The sequence below is a fragment of the Apodemus sylvaticus genome, chromosome 21 (assembly GCF_947179515.1).
Source record: "Apodemus sylvaticus chromosome 21, mApoSyl1.1, whole genome shotgun sequence".
Classification (NCBI taxonomy): Eukaryota; Metazoa; Chordata; class Mammalia; order Rodentia; family Muridae; genus Apodemus; species Apodemus sylvaticus.
The window spans coordinates 12,860,221-12,884,907 of record NC_067492.1 but is presented as its reverse complement, the minus strand read 5'-3'; the positions used below and the strand labels follow the sequence as shown (position 1 = coordinate 12,884,907).

Below are 24,687 nucleotides of genomic sequence, written 5' to 3'. Positions count from 1 at the left end.
ACCCTTCAGAAGTATCCCTCAAGGGTAATTCCATCTCAAGAAGAGAACAAATGACCTAACATCCCAGACCAAGATGCAGCATCCAGGGAAGAATGACTTCACTGTTCTTAGAGGAAAGCTGGCTTTGGCTTGATCACTTTGATGCTGAAAATGGAATTCAAGCTTCAGATGGTGTACACGGGCAGGCCCAAGATTCCTTCCGATCCTGGGATGGTCTGGTTCTGAATTACCTACAGAGATGCCAGAGTCATCAAGGTTGGTTCCACGGTGTTTATGAGGGTGTTCTGTTAGGAGGGCCTTGACTGAAGCTGGGGAAGGATGTTGGGCTCCCATCGGAAAGCATCTAGACTCGAGGCTAAGGAATAGGGTGATGTTTACCCTGCCAACATTCTCCTTCAAGGTTATAGTATGTGTATTTACCTATAAAGCAGGGCCACCAGGCATGATTTCTCCTCCTCTCCCACACACTGTGTGTGTGTGTCCATCCCCCACCACCATTTGTGTGTGCACGCAACATGCAGGTGTCTTTGGATGCCAGAAGAGGGCAGTAGATCCCATGGAGCTGGAGTCATAGATGGTCCTGAGCTGCCTCACATGGGGACTAGGCACTGACTCCAGATCCTCTGGAAGAGCTGAAGGTACTGTTTATGGATGAGCCACCTCTCCTGCCCCTAGAAATGGCTTCTGTTGCTTTAAATGCTCTTTGTCTTTCATCTAGTTGCTATCCAAGATCTATAAGATGTCAGCATTCACCCAGGAACAGAGGGAAGTTACCTCTAGTGAAGCTAGTACTCATTGTTCTTAGAAAGAAGACTGGGAACTACCAAGAACCACCTCAGTCTGCCCTGGCTTACCTCTCTGGGCTTTTCTTACCACTCTTGACCCTGCCTATTGTTCATGTCCACAGGCCAGCATTGCAAATTTGCAATTATGCTACTGATAGCCCAATTGCCTTTTTATTAATCCTCTATCCTTTTAGCCCCAAGAGACACTCACAGACCTTCCTGTGGCACTGCCTGGCTTCCATCAATGTTGAAATTAGCACCCCATAAATAACCATTGGGGAGATACACGGCTTCCTAGAAGGGATACAAAGACCACCTCTGTTCCCTCTTCTTCCTGATCTCCTAATACTCCGCATTTCTCCGGCTTCTCTGTAACTGGCTATGGCCAAGTCACCAAGGGTTGGCCATGAGTGTAGAGCACATATACCCTTGCAAGTGAGCACAGGCTCTCACCTCCCACCTCTCACCACGCAAATCTCCAAGCCCCGTCATCTAACTGAACATGACGACACCACTGGAGCACAGGATGGAAGGGTCTGCATTCTTAAGCCACTGCCTATGGAGTGTATGATACATTTATTTACTTTTCCATGTACAAGTAAATTTCTGGTCCTGCTGAACCATTATATATTGGGAGTTTATTCATTATATCGGCTAATGCTTAACTAATACATCCATGGAACTGAGTCCATACTGTCTGCTGACAATGTTTCCCCTCCAAGCATTTATCAAAAGATGCAAGTACAACAGCAATAAGGTGGAATCGGGTTCTACTGTAAGGAAGATTGTTTTAAACTCTGCTAAGGTGGGGAGCACCTTAAGGTCCACATAAGCCACTGGGGAGTACCCAACTTTGACCTCACTATGCATATCACATTGATTGTCATGACAGATTCATTGTTAGCCCTGCTTCAGAGAGAGAAGTACAATACCATCACTCTCTGATGACTGGTTTTGCAGCGGCCATCTCCTGGATTCTCCCTTCCCTCACGGTTAGGTTTTAGGTTAGATTACTGGCTCACTTTTACTACTGCAGTTTGAGCCTTTTGAGGGCATGGAACTCTCATGCACAGTCCAGGGAAGCCAAGAGCTGGGTGAATTTCCTTAGATATCCCATTTCTAACAACCTGTGTACCAATCTAAAATCTAGGATCTGAGACATGGCAAGACTTTTAGACTCCTCAAACCACATCCTCCTCTCATTCAACACTCCCTCTGAGGATACCAAGGACACCAGCACAGCCTTCCTTCCTGACACACTGCCCCATATTCGTCAGATGCTCTCAGCTACAGACAGTCCATGACTATTAAGCAGGCCTCCACGCTGTGGGTCTTAGGTAGACACTGTCGATGCACTCATACCTCTCATGGAGCCATTCAGTAACCTACAGCAAGCCTCATCCCTTCCAGAGGCTTCCACTTCAGGACCTTGAGACTTTTGTTCTGTGTGTGGGTAGTCGGGACCCTGAAGAAGAGGTGATGGGTTTGAATCCCATACAGCCTTGGCCTTCCAGCACCAGCTGCTCCAGTTTCAGTGCCCTGATGTAAATGTAATGTGAGGGACCACACCCCTCATCCTTTTTCTCTTACCTCAGGTGTGAGATCTCTATCACAGGCCCCTCACCTCCTTCCCCCACCCCAGGATGCAGAAGCCAAACAGGCAACAGGATATTGCATTACAGACCTGAGGCTCAGATATCTGATCCCACTTCAGTGGCAGGGCTGGGCTCAGAGGACTGTTCTGTATTTTCTCCTGCATCCGAGACCATGAGACTGACTCTGGTCTTTTGCAGATAGCTCCCTCTGCTCAGCCCAAGCCCTGTGCCTATTGTCTGATCAGGCAGATGGGAGGTTCGAAACTGGTGTGGGACACCAAAGGAGTCTGACCGTTTAGGTCAAATCTCAACTCTGTCCTCACTCACAGTCAGATCTTAGACAAGCTGCCTGGCCTCTAGAGATTCAGTCTTCTCCCTCTATAAAATAGGAAGGTCAATGCTGGGTACGCATGTTGCTAAATGAGAATTCAACAAGAGTAGCAAGTGCCCAGCATACGAGGAATAACCTGTCAGACTACTATGATCAGGCCTGTGCTTCTGTATACAGCTCTCATCAGATGCGTGGCAGTCTGTGGTCCATTCTTCTAGCCTAGAGAAAACTCAAAGCAAAATGCTGCTGGTGGTGACAGGTCGGGTGGGGCACACTTGCCAGCCAGCTTAGCCTGCTGGACAAGTACCAGGCCAGTACCAGGCCAGTGAGAGACCGTATCTTAAACGACAAGATGGCAGCGCCTGAGGAAGAACATCTGAGGTTGACCTCTGACCTCTGTGCATGCACACATATGTACCCACACATATACATAGGCACCTATACCCATGAAAATAAAACAACAAATAGACCAATAGGGAGACAATTATCCTGTGTCCTGGTTAGTAATAGTTGTCCCGTGTGTCACCATTAAGACCATCCCCCCACATTTGACCCACAGACTTTGAGAGGGGCAATCTCTACCCACCATGTCTACCAATGCACAGCCATACAATATCTTCACCCTCTCCCTAGTAATTGAGTCACATCAGGTCCAGGACACAGAAATGTCTACACAATCAAAGACCGTACCACCAGGCAGAAGGCATCGCAGGCATTGCCAATGCAGGCCTTGATGGGAAAAATATGTATGTCTTCTTTTAAAAGACCAAACAGGGAGGTGGACATGGAATGCAGCCCAGAGAGCAAAGCCTGCCACTGGGGTCACAGATGAGTTCTTGTCCACAGTTCAGAGGTGGAAATGGAGCTAAAGGGTAGAGCATTTATTTGTCCAGCATGTAAAAAACCCTGGGTTTGATCCCTGGCATCAAAAAGAGTCAAATTTCAGATAGATCAACTGTAATTTTAAAATATAAGTATGTCCTGGTATCCTAAATGTTGCCAAGGATATACTCACACTAAAAATAAAATCCCATATTGTTTGAATTAAATTTGTAGCTGGGCAGCCTGTACTTTCATTTGCTAAATTTGGTCATCATTGGCAGGCCCCCAAAGCATTCACTCAGAGAGAGGCCGGACTCACCTGATGGCTTCTGCGATCCGCGTGCTCTCCTTTCTCCGGTCACTGGACAGCCGGCCGATCAGGTAGGAGTAGTCTAGGCCACTGCAGAACACACTGCCCACGGCACTGAGCAGAAGTAGCTTGCTGTCGTCTGTGGCAGCATTACACAGTGCTCGCCGGACTTCCTTCATGATCTGCAGGCAGGGGTGAGTTTGTAGAGCTTTGAATGTCTGAGAGACTCCCCTGAACAAGAGCACACGCCCAGCCCCAGGAAAGAAACTTTATTGAACCAAAACCTTAAAGCACCACCCAGAGTGTAAGCAGAAGGATCAACTTGGAAGACCTGGGAGTCTGGTGTGGACTTGATCCGCCTCTATGAACTTCTGTAGACTGACTTTAGTTATTTGCTGGTTGAACCCCCTTACAAAGCATGGGAAAATGATTCTCTGCACAACTTTGGTGAGCTATCTAAGCCTCGAGTTGTCTCAGTTAAAATTTCCTCTTGTTTTATCTCCCTAGACCTTTGCAGGGGTCATAGGTGGCCCATGGTAAGCAAGCTGTAGCATTAAGACATGACCAAGTTCACAGTCTATGGTGTATTGTCCACAAGATTCAGGATCTGCCGATCTAGAATTCTCTCCAGGTGAACAATACATGACAGGCCACGGGAAACTTCACATTCTTCAGAGGGATGATGAATTCTGGATTGTGAACGTCTTTTCCTCCCTGTCATGCTACCACAGGGGGATTTCAATTGTTTGCCCCAGCTAGACCATGGTTTGAATGATAATCAGAACGATATCTTTTTAGCCCCTGCTGTATCCCTTGAGATGATCACAGTGCCTCAGTGGTAGACATTCAAAAGTGGCCCGTGGCAACTAAGTAACTCCCACAGCTTCTGACTGTAACCTCAAAAGCAAACTGCTGTGTCCTCACATTTAGAAGCACCGGCTGAAGCTCACCTTCAGCTGCCTCTCAAAGCATCTTGGCTCTGATAAGTGAACCTCCCGTCTGGCTGTGGGGCAGTAAACTGAAGTGCAGGAGGAGGCAGAGCTACTTCTCCCGGGGTTCTGAGGTCATCGCAGAGGCAGCAGCTGATGCCCTGCCTCTCACATGCCCCTCTTGCCGAGAAACAGATATAGGACTTTAAAGGCTGGCACTTGGTGAACCCTCACCTCTACACTGTGGCTCGTTCCAATCCCAGCTCTGTCCATGACAACTACACAACTTCCTCTGAGAGCCTGGGCAGCGGTGTGGCCAGGATGCAAAATGCATGCTTCCCGGGCAGGAAGCTTGCATTGAAATCGAATACTAACCAGTAGAGCCCTTCCTTCAGCCTCTCAAACCCATGTCCTCCACATCATAGTCAGAACAAGCTGCCTGAGCTTTTTCTGTAGGTAGCATCTCCCACGAGAACTTAAAACCCCAACACCAAGTTGTAATACCACAGGGGAGAGAACTCTTTATGTTAAAAAAAAAAAGAAGGAGAAAGGGCTATGGCGGTGGCTATCTCTACAGCAGTCAGGAGCACGTCTGCTCTTGCAAAGGACTTGAGTTGGGTTCTTGGCAGCTGTGTCGGGAGGCTCAAAACTGCCAACCCCAGCTCTAGGAGCAGTGTCTCTGAGGAGACTGCAGTTGTGCACAAAACCACACCCAGATGTGTATGTGAGTGTGTGTGTGTGTGTGTAATAAAAAGTAAAGTCTTTTAAAAATTAATTAATTGACTGATATGGAAATTTGATACAAGCTAGAGATATCCCTGAGGTCTTTCATAAAAATGAATACAGAAGTGCTTTTGAGAGAAACCAAAACCCAAGCCACAGGAGAACTTCAGGCAAATAATCTCCACTACGGATGGGCTCATAAGGAAATGACAAAGCATTTGAGAAATATGAACTGGCATTCAAATGGGAAGGACATCACAACTTTAAGTTAATATTGGTCTAAGAGTCTATAACATTTAAAATAGGTTTAAAATGACCAAAATGGAAGAAAGAGGGCAGGCATACAACAATGACTAACAGAAAATGAAATAAAAGATTTAAGGGAAGAAAACTTATCCCACGAACAGCAAAGTCAGGAATCTCTGGCTCGACTGACATCAGACTAGATGCAGCTGGAGAGAATAAGCGAACTGGAAACCGGAAGCAGCCTCCCTGAGCCCAGAATGGAGAACCAGGCAGAAAACACAAGTGAGAGGAGGGTATCAGTGAGTGTAAGTCACGAAGGCCAAAGCGGATGCCGATGGAGCTGCCTTCAGCTGACACTGAGAATGGGCAGAGCCGTGCCTGAGACAGGCTGAGAACAGATGCAGGTGGACTGCATCCTGACCTGGAGGCCACAAGGGAGAGCACACGGCCTGCATTTTCCCCAGCTCCTGCCTCTACTCTTCATCTTCCAAACCAGCGAAGGCCAGAGAGCCTACTCACTGTTCACTCTTCCTTTCTCTGACACTGACTCTTGCTCTAAGGACCCCGTGGTGACACCGAGACCACAGAGACCTTCCCTTGAAAAACCAATCTCTTCATCTCAAAGTCAGCTGAAGACCAACCTTCAGTCCTTCAGGAACTGTAATTCCTGGGCATGTGACTTAACACCGTCTTGGGTTCTGGAATTAGGACAGGAACCTCCTGCGGGGAAAGGGTCTAAGCACGTTTTAATGCTGATCTGAATTCTGAACCGCACAGGAAGCCCATATGAAGCAAAGATAAAACTTCAAATATCCGGAGGCAAAAAGAAAGCTTACCTCAAAGGTAGACCTTTGACCAGAAGATAGTTCTAAAGGAGACTAGCAAGCACGGGAGGAAGGCGGTGGAATACGGTGGTCGATGCTCTGAGAAAAGCATGCATGGGCCAAATTCTTCACGAATCTCACTGGCCATTCAGAAGGAAGGGCAAAAACTGGGTGTTTTCAGTACAAGGTTTCTCATGCCAAAGACTCTTGAAAAATATAACTACAAAGGTGTAGACTTCAAGCAGAAGAAAAATGTATTCAGAAAGAAAGACTAGCAAATCTAGAAGAAGTTCAGCCTGAGAGAGACATGTGCACAGCAGAGAGAATGAGGGGAGAAGACTTTGAGGGGCATCTGAATGGCCAGATGTGACAAAGGGGCTGTGCCCTGTCCCTTCCTATGTGTCCCTGTTGCCTTTAGATATCAACTTGACCCAGCATAGAAACATGTGACAGGAGAAGCCTCAATGGAAGAGTTGCCTACATTGGCTGTGGGCGTGTCTGGTAGGTGAGTCAGCATAGTGTGTGAGGGTACAGCACACTCTGGGCGGCATCATTCCTAGGCGGAGTGGTCCTGGGTTGTCTGAGAAAGCTAGCTGAACGTGAGCCTGAGAGAAAGCCAGGGCGTCTGACTTCAGGCTCCTGCCTCAAGTTCCAGCCCTGATTTCTTTCAGTGACTGACCCGGAAGTGTAAGATGAAATAAACCCTCTTCTCTCACTAAATTGCTTTTGGGCTCAGTTCGTCACGGCAACAGAAAGGGACCCTCAAACACACTGTGGATCCTGGTGGTGATGCTGCCTGCGACCGTGGGCACTGGAGGAATCAGAAGCTGGAGGCTGGCACTTGGCCCCCTGCTCGCAGGAAAGTGGACAAGCTTTGAACTGTGGAGCCTTGTTTGCTGTCTCACTTCAGAGGGGCTTGCTCCCACTCCTGTGCTATATTCCTGACCAGAAGGAAACCACAACACAGCTTTTGATCTCAGAATCGAGTCAATACGTCTAGTCACGGATGGAGTTCTCACTTGTATGGTCAATCCACCCAATGGCACATGTATAGCTAGAGGAAGAAATTCAACTATCACCAGGAAGGAGTACTTTCTAGTCTATTCACTGGCATGCAAGGTGGGCCTGCTGGTGACGCTGAGCAGCCTTGGCTTATCCTAGTAAGAGCAAGAGCCCACAGAGGCCACCCTCGGGTACCAGACACCCCTGCTCCTGAGAACCGCATGCACTGTCTCTAATCTTACAAAGAAGATGAAGCACCATTCCTGTGAACGGGAGGTGTATCCTGACAGAGTAATTTCCCCTGGTAACAGAGACGGCAACCGAAGTGGGGCCAGGATTGGAATCCAGGTTGCTAGACTCCCAAATCTATGTTCTTCCTCCAACCCCACCTCTTAGATTCCGTGAGATCTTCCTTTAGGGACTGCTGTACCCGAGGTGCCAGCTCACTGAAATCATCAGACCCATAACCTGTTCTTGTCACTGACTGATGTGGAACAGGAACGCAGGCCACCTTAAGCCACACCTACGGCTCAGTAGGCAGTGTCCCTGGATACCGCAGATCAGGGAAGCACGGTCTGGCTTCTGGGATGAGTGGGCACCCATTACCACATAAAGCTGTTCCACAGACACACAGTGAACTGAGAGGTGGCACCTTGATTTGATTTATGGGAGGAAAATGATGTGCCTTTTAAAAGCCTTTTAAAGCTAGTGAAGCGGAAAAGAACACAGGAGGAACGGGGCTCCTGTGAGTGTGTCAGAATGAGCTCAAAGTAACACGGGCTCCAGGTGTCGGGGGATGTGAGGAGCCGCCCACCAGGAAGCCCACATTCCAGATCCTACAGAGAAGCCCTGGGTGCTTCTGCCAACGTAGATGAGGAGGGCACCCCAAATTCTATGCAGACAGGAGGGGTATGGCTGGAATTTCTAAACCCCAAGAACCCACATAAAAACACACACACAATCCATTATTATAAGCTATAAGCCTAGACTGGGCAGATCTAACACTTTACTGACTTAGTCCCCAGCTAAAAGACCCCTTGCTCCTTGCGATTTCTCCTGGCCACGTGGTTCTGCTCCATCATGGCTTCCTCCTCTTTTTCAGTCCTCTTCTGCCTCTCCACTTGCCCCCTCACCCCCCCCCCTCAAACCTCTGTCCCCACCTTTCCCCTCCACTGCCCAATCACAGGCTCTAGCCTTTACTGACCAGTTAAAAAGGGAAGGAAGTTCACCTGAGATCACCCGTGTATGTGAAGGACTGCTCTTTGGGGGTGGGGGGCAGCCTCTCTTGGGGAAGCAGAATTAAGATCAGAATACCAACAGCATCAGGACAACCCACAACAGAGGGGACAATAGTAACCACAGGCCTAGAAACCCCAAAGGCACCTGTCAGCTCTCCCCTCACAATCTGTCAATCATTCTGGACCATCACACCCACAATTCCATAAAAGAGCCATTGTCTATGTAAATCACATAAGGCATGTGGTCACAAGTTCAAGGATATGGGGCCCCCCACAACCACCACCACTTCATGGGCATTCCTGAGGGTGCCAGATGCACCAGGGATATCAGCCCATCCCATCAATGCCAGCCTGGGTGAGCAGGTCCTCTAGAGCAGTGGATTTCAACCTGAGGGTCATGACCCCTTTGTGGGTCAAACAATCCTTTCACAGAGGTCCCCTAAGATTGTAGGAAAACTAGATATTTACATCATAGTCTATAATAGTGACAAAATGACAGTCACTATTGACTGTGAAATGAAATAATTTTCATTGAAACGAAAATAATTTTATGGTTGGGGGCATCACAACATGAAATGTCTTAAAGGGTTGCAGCATTAGGAATACACTGCTAACTGCACATGCTTCTGTTGTTACTATGGACAAGCAAGTGCAGGACAAGACATAGCCAAGAGAAGGAGGCCTGGAATCAACCGTCTTCCCCAAAGCTCTTTTTTTTTTTTATTTTTATTCGATATAATTTATTTACATTTCAAATGACTTCCCCTTTTCTAGCCCCCCCCCACTCCCCGAAAGTCCCGTAAGCCCCCTTCTCTTCCCCTGTCCTCCCACCCACCCCTTCCCACTTCCCCGTTCTGGTTTTGCTGAGTACTGTTTCACTGAGTCTTTCCAGAACCAGGGGCCACTCCTCCTTTCTTCTTGTACCTCATTTGATGCGTGGATTATGTTTTGGGTATTCCAATTTTCTAGGTTATTATCCACTTAATAGTGAGTGCATACCATGATTCACCTTTTGAGTCTGGGTCCCCAAAGCTCTTTACCTCAGGAGTCAGCGCATTGTTATCCGAAGTCTGGCTGGACAGCAGAATGTGTGTGAAGCCCTCTTCCTTCCGCACCACGATGTCACGAAACCGACAGTTGCTTTCATTCTGGCGGACGCTGTACCTGAGCCTTTTGTCAAAGACATAGTCCTTCTCCGTCTCCAGTTTCCTCTTCACAGGGCTGTGCAGGTTCAGGCTTCCGTTGGTCAGAGCAGAGCCTTGGGGAATCAGATAACCTGAGTGAGACACTGGCCTGCCCTATACTATCATGTAACTCAGCCACAGAGAGCCTGGGCTTCCAGTGGGAAATCCCAGAATGCTCAGGGACACCCATGCATTCTGCTCTAGGACATAAACGACCCATTTTCAAATTCAGAAAATAATCTGAGGGACATTTTAGCAAAGGACTGGTTGTGGGGACCTGATACGTGTGGAAAACACGTGTCGGTGAGCACACTGAGAAGCTAGCATTTTTAGCAGTGAAGAACCTACTGACCTCTGGGGGGGGGGGGCAGTCTTGTTGACTTGTGGACACAGGTGACTGACAAAGAATCCCCATTAGAATACTAGTGGCAATACTAGCCACTGGCCTAGAACCAACAGGTATCATCCTGTACCATGTGCTAAGTACAATACGCCAACAATATCCCATTCAATATGGGGCTTTCAGTATTCAATGCTTAACTTCTGATGGTAAGAACCAATAAGCAGGGTCCTTCTGATTCCACCTCTCCTTCCCAAATGATTAGTTTCTTTTTATCTTATGTATCAGTATTCATAAATGACCAGAGAATAATTTCACTTAAAAAAAAAGGTGGTTTCATTTCCGTTCTATTGCTTTTATTAACACCACATGACAAAAAGCAACTTGGGGAGAAAGGGGTTTATATCAGTTTACAGGTCTAGTCACACACCACTGATGTGGATACAAAAGTCTTTCACAAGGATCAAGCATGGTGGCTCAGGCCTTTAATCCCAGCACTTGGGAGGCACTGTCAGGTGGACCTCTGTGAGGAAAATTCAGATCCATCAACACATAAAAGGAGTCTGACAAAGTCCTGCAGGGGGATAGGCTGCATGTTCCTCTTCACATGGGACCATCAACAAAGCATCTACCACTACATCTGCCCAACCTGGGAAAAACTTCATGTCTTCCTTTTAACACCCAGTCAGTAAAGGATAATCTTTCTCCTATTCAACTTGATCCTAGAAGACCTCACTAAGAAAAGGCAATTAAAAATCATAGACATTGAGAAGGAAGAGAGAAAAAAGACTATTTGCAGATGGCAAAATTGTTTTTAGAGAAAGCACCAATAAACAAACAAACAAACAAACCAAGGCCAAAGAAATCAACCGTTCCTGGAATTAGTGAGCTAATTCAGCAAGGTTGCAAGATGCGAGGTTAATACACCTGTTTGTTACCATCCAATGGACCAGTAATGAACACATGGGATTTGATATTTAAAATACAGCAGCACCCAAAATATGAACTATATATAGTTCTAATAAAATATGTATGGTATCTGTATATAGAAAACTGTAAAACTAGATGAAAGACACCGAAGTAGTTCTAACTAAATGGAGAGGTGTCATGGCTTCAATGAGAAACAGCCTCCACAGGCTTCTGTGTTTAGTCGCCTGGTCCCCAGATGGTGGCGCTGTTTGGGTAGGTGGAACCTTTGGGAGATGGGGGCCTTGCTGGAGGATGTACACCACAAAAGGCGGGCTATGAGAGTTTATAATCTTACACCATTTCGAATGGGCTATCTCAGCCTCTGTCATGATGAAACGTGATCAGGCAGCTGCCTGCTGCCAGGCCTTCTTCCTTACCAACACCTCTCTCTGGAACCTGAGGCCAAAATCTTTTTGAAAAGTTGGTTTTGGTCATGGAATCTTATCACAGGGATAAAAAGCAACTAATTCAAGAAGAATGCCAGGCTCAGGAGACAGACCCCAGAGCATTTGTAAGGTGTCAACTCTTACGAATTGATCTCTGAATTCAAAGTCATCCCAGGCAAAATCCCAGCAAGCTATTTTGTACATGGTGGCAAACTAGTTCTAAACTTTCTTTAGGAGGGGTCGGGAATGTAGAACTGCCAAGAACAAGGCTTCAAGATAAGGAAAAGAGAGCTGGTGCTTGCCACACAGTAGTGCCATAGTGACCCAGTATAGAAATTTAAACCAATGGGTCACAACAGAACACATAAGCAAATGCTTGCAAATACAGTATTGGGACAGGTCAGTTGAGAAAAGGACAGCCTTTCCCAGCAGGTGCTACTGAAACAAACAGATATATATTTGTAGAAAAGGAAAAAAAACAAACTTGATATACAGCTATAGTCACTGATGAAGAGGGAATCTAATTGGAAAAACTGCCCAGAACAGACTGGCCTGAAACCAAGTCTAAAAGACAGTTCCCTGGTTTATAACTGATGTGGTTATCAATGGTCCTCTGTGGGCGGTGCTGTCCCTAGGCAGATGGAACGTGGCTATATAGGAAAGCTAGGTAAATAGGCTAGTAAGTGGTGGGCCACCAGGGTTTCTGCTTCACTTTCCTGCCTTCATTCCTCCACACTGGTCTGTAATCTCTAGGATTAAAATATAAACCCTCTTTTCTCCAAGTTCTGTCTGGTCATGGTTTTTATAACAGCAAGAAAAATAAAACTAGGACATTCTCTCTCTCTCTCTCTCTCTCTCTCTCTCTCTCTCTCTCTCTCATGCACACACACACACACACACAGACACACACCACATAGACAAGCATAAATCACACATACACTATATTCACGTACACCATACATCCCCAACACACACATACCACACAGACAGGCATACATTTTACACACACCACACATATACACACACAAACATATGCCATATACACATACCACATATGCCCCCCCACACAAACACACCACATACATCATACATACACACACACCATACACAAAAATATGCACATACCACATATACTGTACACATCTACACATACACTACACAAATATACAGGCACTACACACACCATTCATACCCATCTTACACATACACCATGCATACACCACACTATACACACACACCACATACACACACACACACACACACACACACACACACACACACACAATTTATCTCAGAATGGATGGCAGACCTAAATGCAAAATGGCCAAATGTCTAAAAGGCAACAAGATAAAGCTCTAGGGACCCTGACTTTGACAATAAATTTCTATATTCAGCACAAGAAATCAAGTTCCATGATATAGAAAAAAATGGGCAAACTGAACATTATAAATATTAGAAACTCTCTTCCCTGGAGGGTGCCACCAAGAGACCTGAGAGACAAGCCACACTCTGCATGAAAACAGCTTGCCAAATACATACATACATACATATATATATATATGTATATATATATGTATATATATACACACAGAGAGAGATATTTATATAGATATATATGTGTATATATATGTGTGTGTATATATATATATATATATATATATATATATATATATAGAGAGAGAGAGAGAGAGAGAGAGAGAGAGGGGGAGAGGGAGAGAGAGAGAAAGAGAGAGATTCTGTATCCAAAATACACAGAACAGCAGTAGGATAACAAATAACCTCATTTAAGAGTGGGCAGGGATCTAAAGAGCCATAGCATCCTTTGTCACCCAAGAAGGGAAATCCAAGAGACCCCGGACAGACAGGGTGGATCCACGGACGGAACAGCAGGGAGCCAGAGGGAGGGATTGCTGGTGGGGGCAGAGTGGGCACAGCCCAGCGTGCTCCCTGCTGATGGCCACACAGACTGCACAGCACTGTGGTGGGTGTTTCAGGCTTGTCTTTTCTTTCTCCTCTAAACAGATCTCTTTGCTTTTCTTAAACATATTCTCTTTGTCCTTGAGAATGTCCTATATATCTGCAATGAAGTGCAGTCATATCTGTTCCCTACTTAATCTGTCTCCTCCTACACCCTGCAACAGTCTCCTACCTGACTTCACTACCTTTTAAAGTTAGTTTCAATTTTTGATTGTTTGAGAATTTCATACATGCACATCGTGTGTTTTGATAGACCCCATCCTCATTCCCTTCCCTCTAATTACTCACCTATGTTCCAGTTTAGAACAGTGCCACTGTACTACCACTTTTCTTGTCTGCGTCTGTCCTTCCATCCATCCTTCCTTGCTTGCTTCCTTCCTCCCATGTGACTGTATTGTTGTTTGTTTGTTTCGTTTTTGAGACACCATCTTTCTGTATAGCCCTGGCTATCCTGGAACTTGCTCTGCAGACTAGGTTGCCCCTTGAACTCACAAAGATCTGCCTGTCTCTGCCTCCCAAGTGCTGAGATTAAAGGTGTGCACCACCAAAGCCTGTCTTCCCTGTGGCTTTTAAATACCCACTGAGTGTGCTCACTACTGTTGGAATGGACATTGGTGTGGGGCTACCCACTAGACCATGGGTAACCTAGCAACAGCTGCACCCTCAAAAGAGAAGGACCAATGACCTGCAGACATTCCATCTCTGCAGCCTTTGTGGTCTCCCTGGTGATTCTTAAAAAATGGCAGGCTCCAGTCATGACCCTGACAATGACCTTAATGGGGACTACAAAGAGGGAAATGTGATCTTAACACTGGTCCCAATTAGAGAGGAGCCTGACACACACAGAACATCTACCGGGTTCAAATACTTCAACAGGATGCAATAAACATCCAGTTCACTTTCTGCTGCCTATGAGCTAATCAAACCTTCTCTAAAACCCATTCATAAAGTGACAACCTGTTCCCTGTCAGCTAGTCTGCCTCCTGTTAAAAATGTGCCCGAGGTACTCTGCTGTCAATAATTTAACTTGAGTGTGGATGGAAAAAAAAAACAGGGGTATATTAGGAACTCCAGAAACTCCAGAGACATGTGCACCACATGAGGTCAGGCTACGTCCGGCCTGTGGCCAGGTTCCAGGAAACGCAAGGACGTGAGCAAGGAACCAAGGCCTTGAGAAAGCAGCGACAGGTGTACAGGGAGAAGGCTGACACTGAAGCTGTAACTTCAGTGCAGGCATCTGTGGTTGCCAACTGGGGAAGAGTGAGCACAAGAGCCCTTTGGCCCGGGCTGTAAATTGCTGTTACAATTTGTTACAAGCTTCTAGTGTCTGCTGGTGGGTGATCCATGGCAGACTGACATCTGCAGACAAGACAGGCTTAAAGTTTCACAGGGTCCAGACCTGGGTCTTATAGTTTGCCCCAGACAATGATTGCATTCTGTCTGTTACTATCCTGTATTTTCCAATCATGTCTAGGCATAGAAGATAATATGTCATGTCCTGAATGTATTCAAAGGAATACTAAGATTGTGAAATAACTGTCATGGGAGAAACACTGCAGAAGACCCCAATATTCTATCCACAACAACATCAAGGCTTCATCCTGCTCTGAAGACAGACTGAGAAGAGGCAAAGAGAAACTTCCTGCACTTTCTATAATGACTTAAAAAAAAAAAAGACACTCAGTCTCCAGAAGTCCCTCCCCCAGTTTCTACCGGGACAGATGCTGAATCCTCTGCACACATCTGCCAGGCGGATACTGAACTCTGTCTTTCATGTCTCCTGATGCCCTGAGTGGGACTTGTTGTCGGATATCTAGAGAACGGTTTTGTTGTGACGGCCATGTTCTGTTAGTTCGTTTTCACGGGGTTTTGTTGAGCAGCTTCAGTACAGTAAGGTAGAAAGAGCTCCTACATAAGTTCTCTTCCTCAAGTTTCTTCTATTAAAATCTCATTGATACAGAAGAAGAGGGGGAGGAAGGAGGATGAAAAAGAAGTGGAGGGGGAAGGAAGGGAGGGAAGGGGAAAAGAAGGACTCTTCCTCCCCTAGCAGCAAGCACCTGCCAATAGCTCCCCGTACCCACCGAGAGCGCCTCAATAAAAGGAGGAACCCGGGCAGCATCTCCCCATCCACTGCCTTAAAAAAAAAGTAAAACAAAGCATAAGAAGATTTACCATTCCATTTAGAAACTAAGTCTATCTGGAAATCTTACACAATAATATGCAAAGAACAAAGCTGTGGCTTTCCCCCCCAAATGCCCACAGAAGCAACCATATTGTTCTTTCGTGGGCGAATGGATAAACAAAATAATACACCCACAGAGTGGAATATTACTCAGTGGTAAAAATAAATTAGCTGCTGTTCTCATTTTCTCTCTGTCGCTGTGACAAATAACCCTGACCAGAAGGAGCAACTTGGAGAAGAAACGGTTTCTTTGGCTTACGGCTCTCGGTTACAGTCCACGATCACAGAGTCAGGGCCAGAACTTAAAGCATCCTGTCCACAGTCAAGAGCAGCAGGAAAATGAATGCAAGGCTCCTTGTCTGCTTGCCTTTCTACTCTCACACATCCCAGGGTCCAAAACCAGGGAATGGCACCGCCCATGGTGGGCTTGGTTTTCCTCTATCAATTAACAAGCAAAGCAACTCCAACACTGATGGGCCAACCCGATCTAGACAACTCCCTAATTGAAGGTAAGTCTAGATTGAGTCAAGTTCACAAGTGAAACCAGCCAGCGTGGCTACTGAGCCACAAGGGTGAATTTTAAATACTCTGCTTAGTGAAAGAAGTGTCTGTGAGCAACTCAAGGACTGCACAGTATAGAGAAATTTAAATATGCAAAATCTGAAGTCTCACTAAGAGGTCCTGGGATCCCAGGATGAAATGCAGAACACAAAACCTGAGTTCAATCACAGGAACCCACATTAGCCTAATCAGCAAGTTTCAGGTACCAGAATGAGGCCCCACCTCATAAAACAAGGGAAATGGTTCCTGAGAAATAGCATCCTCTGTAATCCATATGGACCCAAACATACATGTATGTGCACCGCCATGCATACATAAAGCACATGCACACACACATACATCAGAAACTTGATATTTTTCCAGGAGGTACATGATACAAAGATTCCACTGTAGCAGACAAAGCCTATCAGTGGAGCTGGCTGTAGTCTGGCAGCAGGAGACTGCTTGTCCACATGTTGGCAGATCCTGCTGAACTGGAGGAAGGAGTACAGCAGCACTCAGCTGGCTTCCTCCTTTCCCCCGCTCCGCGCCCCCTCCCCGTTTTATTCATTCTAGGCCACCAGGTCAAAATGACAGTGCCACCCACCCCAGTGAGCTATCTCCGGACATGAGCCTCAGTGTTGATACAAATACTGTCCAACCAACTGACAACCAAACTTAACCTTCAGATGCACCAAGATGTTCAGAGCAAAGGAAGGAAAAACTAAGTCCTCAACATCACACCTTCCCCCTCCCAGTTCACCCCATACCCAGGCTGAAGTTAGGATAGTCCAGGGCCACAATCCACCCTGGTGAGCCTAGCAAACAAGGGAAGCCACCACTTGCTTTAAACCCCACCCAACCTCTCAGGAATGCAAGACTGAACAGTGAGCTCATGTGCATGCTCACCTGCTTCCTCACCTGCATGCCCAACCTGCTTCCTCACCTACATGCCCACCTGCTTCTTCACCTGCATGCCCAACCTGCTTCCTCACCTGCATACTCACCTGCTTCCTCACCTGCATGCCCACCTGCTTCCTCACCTGCATGCCCAACCTGCTTCTTCACCTGCATGCCCACCTGCTTCCTCACCTGCATGCCCACCTGCTTCCTCACCTGCATGCTCACCTGCTTCCTCACCTGCATGCTCACCTGCTTCCTCACCTGCATGCCCACCTGCTTCCTCACCTGCATACCCACCTGCTTCCTCACCTGCATACTCACCTGCTTCCTCACCTGCATGCCCACCTGCTTCCTCACCTGCATGCCCACCTGCTTCCTCACCTGCATGCCCACCTGCTTCCTCACCTGCATGCCCACCTGCTTCCTCACCTGCATGCCCACCTGCTTCCTCACCTGCATACTCACCTGCTTCCTCACCTGCATGCCCACCTGCTTCCTCACCTGCATACCCACCTGCTTCCTCACCTGCATACTCACCTGCTTCCTCACCTGCATGCCCACCTGCTTCCTCACCTGCATGCTCACCTGCTTCCTCACCTGCATGCTCACCTGCTTCCTCACCTGCATGCCCACCTGCTTCCTCACCTGCATGCTCACCTGCTTCCTCACCTGCATACCCACCTGCTTCCTCACCTGCATACTCACCTGCTTCTTCACCTGCATGCCCACCTGCTTCCTCACCTGCATACCCACCTGCTTCCTCACCTGCATACTCACCTGCTTCCTTACCTGCATGCCCACCTGCTTCCTCACCTGCATGCCCACCTGCTTCCTCACCTGCATACTCACCTGCATGCCCACCTGCTTCCTCACCTGCATGCCTACCTGCTTCCTCACCTGCATGCCCACCTGCTTCCTCACCTGCTTCCTCACCTTCATGCCCACCTGCTTCCTCACCTGCATGCCCACCTGCTTCCTCATCTGCATACTCACCTGCTCTGTGCCTTTACTATTACACAAAAGAAATGGGCAGCACCACCCCTGCTTGTAGGACTGTGAGTAAGGACGGGAAGCGATACCTGATGCCCATTCCATGTATTGAATACAGAGAACTCCCATTACACTAGCTTCCTTCCATCTGGTCACACCCAAGCTTTTTTTTTTTTTTTTTTTTTTTTTTTAGTATGAAGGAATGTTTCCCATTAAGACAGCTAAGTAAACTGGGACAATACCCCTGTACTAAATGCAAGGAAGTGGCAGAGAAAATACAAAAGGAAAACTCAGAAAGATGAAGTTGGGTTCGCAAACTTGATGGTTATCTCCAAGTAAGAGAAGTAGGTAGTCCCCAGAAAGAAGCAAGCAGGACTCAAGCAGGACTCAGAGAAGCAAGCAGGACTCAGAGAAGCAAGCAGGACTTAAGCAGGACTCAGAGAAGGGAACCTCAGGAAGGGGCCTTTTATAAGCAAGAGGACACAATGTCTTCTCTGTAAGATGGGAGAAGGGACCTCAGTCTCATGACCACCAGTTAGGCAGGGAGTGACAGTCCCTCCCTACCTCAGGAAGGAAGACTAAAGGACAGTAGCAAACTGACAGGCTATTTAGTGAGAACTCTGGGCCAGCTGGGAGCAAACACAGAATGATTGCAGATTGGGGAGTGGGGGGGGGGGATCAGGGAAAAGGCAAAGAAAAAATACAATCTTCTTTGCCCAAATGAGCCAGCACCTCAAAATTCCAGAGTTCAGGCAGGAAACAAGAATTAGAACAAGTGTAAACTCATTATCCTGAAACAATCTGACAAGGACTTTAAGAGAGTAATGATTCAAAGGCTCCAAGTGAGATACAAGAAAAATACACACTTAAAATGAACTAGAAAACTTCAGACAAAAGCAGAAGAAACACGGATGGTCCAATAAGCAGAATAATGAGCCAATTAAAAAGCATGTGTCAAATATTTGTGTGTCACAGATAAAGGACTAATCACACCTCCAAGTTGTAAAGGGCTTTGAAATACTAAGGATAAAGAAAATAAGACACTGTCTGGAACAAAATGAACAAAAGACACAAACAATCTATACACATCACATCGGGGTTAGTATTTAAGTAGGAAAAGACTTTTGCTCCGAAGAATAACACAAATTAAAATTCATAAAATGGGAGATGAAAATTAAAACTGCACGGAAATATCGTTCACTTCTTTCCCCTTAGCTCGGTGGAAACTCACCATATGGACAATATTCTGTGCCGCAGAGAATGATGGGATCTGGGATTTCTCTTCCCTTTAGGGAAGGGATACGAGAGGAATCGCCATTATGAAAGGAGATGTGTTCTCTGACAAAGCTGGTTCTGCACCCACTCTCAAATCTACTTCTAAAAACTGACATGGAACTGAACCTCCAACGGCACAAAAGACACGCGTGTGAGGTTGTTTCACTAGCAAGCCAGAAAGCCAACTTGAGCAATTCCCAAAATGCCAGGGGCCCAATTCCTAAGGCAACACCGTTCCTGACAGCCACATTCCACATCTGCCTCTCTCGATGATCACAAAGTCTAGCCTCATGAAACACGAGTCTCATTTCCAAATGTCAAAATGAAGATGTGTTAGCCACAATCAGGTAGGCTCCTCACCCTGAGCACTCACGCCTGGCTCTCCGCCTCCCACCAGCCCAGTGAGATCTCCCCTCTCCCAGGCATCTGAAGAGAAAGCCAGGTGTGGTGTGGATGCGACTCCTCTTCCTTCAGTCATGACAATGATAGCAGCACATTGTGGGGCTTCAGCCTTTGCCTCATTGGAGGAAGCCAGGGGGAGGGGTTGGAATGCCTGTGGAATGCATGCGGCCCTCCTGCTGCTGTGAGAGATCTCCTCTCTCTGGGGCTCCACAGAAGCATCAATATTGCATGTCCCTCTTTAAACAGTTTATCCACCCTGTTTTCATAGCCTGTGCTACATCCTGCTTTCATAGCCTGTACTACATTGTCCTCCTCCTATTCAGCACATGCTTAGTAAGCACCTGTACTATTCTTAGCACCTGAGGGGCACTTCTGGGCAGGGGCAGACGAGAACCTGCCCGCTGGAGCCTCTGGTTGGATTCAGTTGTGTCTAGCAGGGCACCCTGCAATGACGGAACTACCCAGCCTGCTCAACTCAACATGGTAGCTGCTGGCCAACAGTTCATTGATAAAAAATTAATTCTTTAATTCTAGTTAATTAAAACTTAACTGCAGACAGATGTGTCTGGTGGATACCCTGATGGACAGAATGGGAGTAACAATGAATGTGCGAGGTCTATATCTTGACATAATTCTTTTGAGTGTCTGACTGCCCACTTGATATCCTGAAGGCAACAGCTACCACAGGTAACCCATATTTTTAGAAACAGCAGAGCCCAGAAAAGAGAAGGGCGCAGATATTTGTCTGGTAAATAAACTAATGGAGTACAACTGAGGGCCTGTGGAAGCTCCTACCTCTCAAGAAAGAGAGAGAGATGGGGGAGGGGGGACAAGGAGATAGCTAATTGGTAAAGCCCTTGCCTAGCAACTATGAGGACACTTAACAAGCTAGACATGGTGGTGCATGCCTGTGATCCTAGCACCGGGGCTGCAGAGGCAGGAGGATCCCTAGGACCTGCTGGCCAGCCAGTCTAGCCAAATTTCAGGTTCAGTGAGAGGCCTTGCCTCAGGGGAATAAAATAAAAGAGAATGGCTAAGGAAGATTCCTGATGCCATCTCCTGGCTTCTACATGCATGCATGCCCATACACGCATGCACACACAAGGGGACAGAGAGCACGGAGACAAGAACTACATGCAGTGCATCTCTTATGGCCACCTGTAAGGATGGCAGCACCAAGCTGGCTCCTTCCCATCCTCCCTTCCTCCACCACCACCTAAAGAAACAGATACAATTCATAGCAAGGAGGAGAGAGCACCGGACCAAGGCTAGCTGCAACCTGATCATCTTTGGTGATGATGGGGCAAGCGAGGAATGGAGAGGGTGCAGTCTGAAAAGCAAAAGGACCCACACGCTCCCACAGCTGAACCAAGCCATTGCCCTGGGGATGGAGGAGCCAGGGGATTTCCAGCTGCCATCCTTAATAAAATCAAGAGCATGTCACAGGGAAAGAAGTTCCAGGTCTGTGGCTGGCCCTCAGGAGACGTGCTGAATACAGTCTCCTGTGCTGTGCTGGGCTGAGGCATTGTGGAAGGAAGGCGGTAAAGTCAAAGAGGTCAAGATCTCATTGAGAAATTATGTCAGGACACAATGCAGGCTTAGACGCTTTTTCAGTAAGGTGGGGATCAGCAGCAGGTCTGATTGCAGGGGCAGTGGAGGGGAGGGGAAGGAACCAGAGGAGAGGGGATGAGCTTAAGCTGGAAAACCCCTCTGATGGCTCCGCCCACCATATCACAGGAGTTCTAGGTGTGCACTAGAGAGCTTGGGCTGCACCCGCAGCAATGTGCTTGGGATATCACCTTACTGCTGTTCACAACATTGGCTCCTAACTGTCCCCATATGCAAATCTCTGACCTCAGGGTCTGAGCAACTACAGTACTCAAATCCAGGGGTACATTAAAATCCTCTCAGTCCTAGTAGCCATCATCTGACACATTGTAATTAGTCTGAAGAACTCTACAGTGGATCTGGAAGAAGTTGAGGCCTGAGACTATTTAGAAATGCCAGGAGTGGTGATTACACATGTCGTGCAGTGTTTGCTGTCAGATGTCTAAACACCTTAACCAGCCAGCAAAGCATGAACTCTCAAAACGCAGACAGCCTGATTAAACAGCTGATGCCATAGAATGGCGTGGTGGGTGGGGCGTTTAGGGACTGTTTCAGCTCCAACTCCTCCCCTCCCCTCCCCTCCCCTCTGCAAAGGAACTACATCTATAGATCAAATCATTTCTCCCATGTCAAACCCCCAAGGCACTCTCCACAAGCCTTGTTGTACCAGAAGTCTGGCCTGGGATAAAATGTTCCCTAAAGCATTCAACATTTATGATCTGCCCTCCTGCTCCATCGGAAACAACTTACAGGCTAGTCTCTAGTTTTGCTTTCCATGCCTGTCCCTCAAGTGGACTATTTGAAGTTCCCAGACAACATGTCCTGACCCTCAGACATTGCTTCAGTTGTCCCCTTGGCCAGAGAAGCCTTTTCCATCCACCTGCGCTGGCCTCAGTCTCCTTGCCTTGTTAATGGGAAGAGCCTGTCCATCTGCTGGGACCCGAGCAGGGAACAGCTCTCAGGCTGGGCTCAGGAGCACTGGACAGCTGGAATGGACACTGCTCCTGACTGGCTGCTGCTTCGTTGCTTGCTTTCTTCCCTGAACTTGGAACACCCCGCCTTCTCCATCACCATGGCCTCAGAAGAGCCACACAGCGGCCAGCCGCATGATGCCCGGCCCAGAATAGTCCCTGAGAGAATGCTTATGGACGTCTGATAAAGTGGAACTTAGCGAAGGCATTTGAACTCCATGGGACTTACTTTCCACAAATGTTAATAAAATATCACTTTCGCCATCCTGCGCAATCTTCTCTCTCCTCTTTACCTGGTCGGAGCTCTGGGAAGCCTTCAGAGCTCAGCTCAGCCACCATGCTCCTTTGGAAGTCACTCCTACAGTTCCCTCTCTCCAGAGCCTTCCAGCTGCATGGGTACACTCCCACGCTAGTGCTCGGTGAACAACAAAACGAGGACCTTCTCTCCTACCAACTCCAGAGTGCATAAGGCATCTCTGCTGGGAGCTAGGCCAGTGGCGGGAACATCTGCCCGAACCCCAAGAGCTTGGCTTACACCTCTCCCTATATGCACAGAAGTGGAGGGAAGCAGAGATGAGGCTCAGAATGAAACAAAGGCTCAGTGCTCAGTGTGTGGGACAGAAGAACAGAGCTGACTTATAGGTAGGAGCCCCAGAGCAAGGGCTCTGTCACCGGGGTGGCAGGGGAAGGTTGAGGGAGGGGCGTGCAAGACTGACTTTCTATAAGGAAGTCTCGAAAGTGACAAACATCCATTGCATTCAAGTACTTCAAGTATGGCTTTTGATCTCCCGAAGTCAGTATCCTTAGTGTCTTCTTAGTGTCAACAGGGCACACTGGGGCGGGGAGAGAAACACAGCTCGCAGCGTGGCAGTCTAGCTAATAAATGGGAGGGGGAAGAGCAGGTCCTGATGTGGCGCTGGGTCTCTTTTTAGCCGGATATTCAGCTTAGAAGCTTTGCCTGGAGGCCAGGAATATAGCCCAGTGAGTGAATCGCTCATCCAGCATGCCCAAGGCCTTGGGCTCCATCCCTGGTTCTGCATAAACAAGGTGTGGTCTTAATCTTACCACTTGGGAAGCAGAGGCAGGTGGTTCAGGAACTCAAGGTCATGTTCAGTTCCGTAGTAAAGTCAGAGGCTGGGATACATTAGACTGTATCTCAAAATAATAAGAGGAAGGGGGAGGGAGGTTGGAGGAGGAGGAGGAGGGCAATGATGATGGAGAATGATTGAGTGAGGGGGAGTCTGTCTATATCCGAACTCACTGTGCTCCAAGCTCCCACCTGAGCTTCGGAGATATGTTTCTCTTTCTGTCTCCCTGTCTCTCTGCCTCTCTCTCTGTCTCTCTCTCTCTCTCCCTCCCTCCTCCCTCATTCCTTCCCTCCCTCCTTCCCTCCCTCCTTCCCTCCCCCCCCTCCCCCAACCCCTGCCTTCTCTGGTGTTTCTTCCCATTTTCTAGAAGTTACAGACTCTCATGCACCTGGGGCTTCTCATTTAGAAGCCCACTGATTTCCCATCATGCTTTGCCATCCAGACAGGTCATAAGTTTTAATTTAGGCTTTTATTTCTTTGATAGCAAAGGGCTGTAGAAAATCAGATGCTAACTTGAAGGAAATTCACTCTGTTGGAAAGGGTACACCATACCCGCGGTGGGAAAGGCGCCCAATGCTTTCTGGAAAGCCAGCCATGACTAGGTGGATACTGGCGAAGGAGGGTTGGTATGGAAGAGGGCATACGCATCTGTAGTTAAAGGAGAGAGAGGCTTTTAGCTGCACTAACTCTCTGATAAGATGCCACGGCCAGGAAGTATCCCATGAACATGTGGGACACTCAAGGGTGGAGAAGGATGTGGCGACAGGGCTAGAAAGTTCTGACAGATGCTAGCATGGCTTACTGCAGAGAGACGGGACCTCCCAGACCCACATATCAAGCAGAAATGGCTTCAGGGTTTCTTTCATCTCCTAGGTCCTTCCCACTTTCATCCAGTGTCTGCTGTGTTTCTGAAAACTCCTGCTAACTGGGAGCAGCGGGGGTGGATTGCAAGGCGTTGGAGATCCAACTCTAAGTCAAATGGCCACCACTCTACCCTTATGGGGATTTTTGCTGAGCATGGAATTACACAATTACACAAACAGATTTGGTCTGGCTAGGAAATTTCC

At 47.5% G+C, this 24,687-nt stretch overlaps 2 protein-coding genes across 2 annotated transcripts in view; both read right to left on the bottom strand.

Annotated features, from left to right (window-relative positions):
• Window positions 1–24,687, bottom strand: part of Cdyl2 (chromodomain Y like 2) — a 160,610-nt gene that overhangs the window by 14,281 nt on the left and 121,642 nt on the right. Inside the window, exons 3-4 of the mRNA XM_052166645.1 lie at window positions 9,846–10,063; window positions 3,853–4,025 (exon numbers count right to left, since the gene is read on the bottom strand). Of these exons, the coding sequence (XP_052022605.1) occupies window positions 3,853–4,025; window positions 9,846–10,063 (391 nt within the window). The remainder of the gene's footprint in view (window positions 1–3,852; window positions 4,026–9,845; window positions 10,064–24,687) is intronic.
• On the bottom strand, window positions 17,210–18,354 carry LOC127671729 (uncharacterized). Its single transcript, XM_052166646.1, has 2 exons — window positions 17,620–18,354; window positions 17,210–17,426 (listed from the first exon to the last, which is right to left on the bottom strand). The coding sequence occupies exons 1-2, from the start codon at window positions 18,271–18,273 to the stop codon at window positions 17,301–17,303; spliced, it is 780 nt and encodes a 259-aa protein (XP_052022606.1). The 5' UTR covers window positions 18,274–18,354; the 3' UTR covers window positions 17,210–17,300.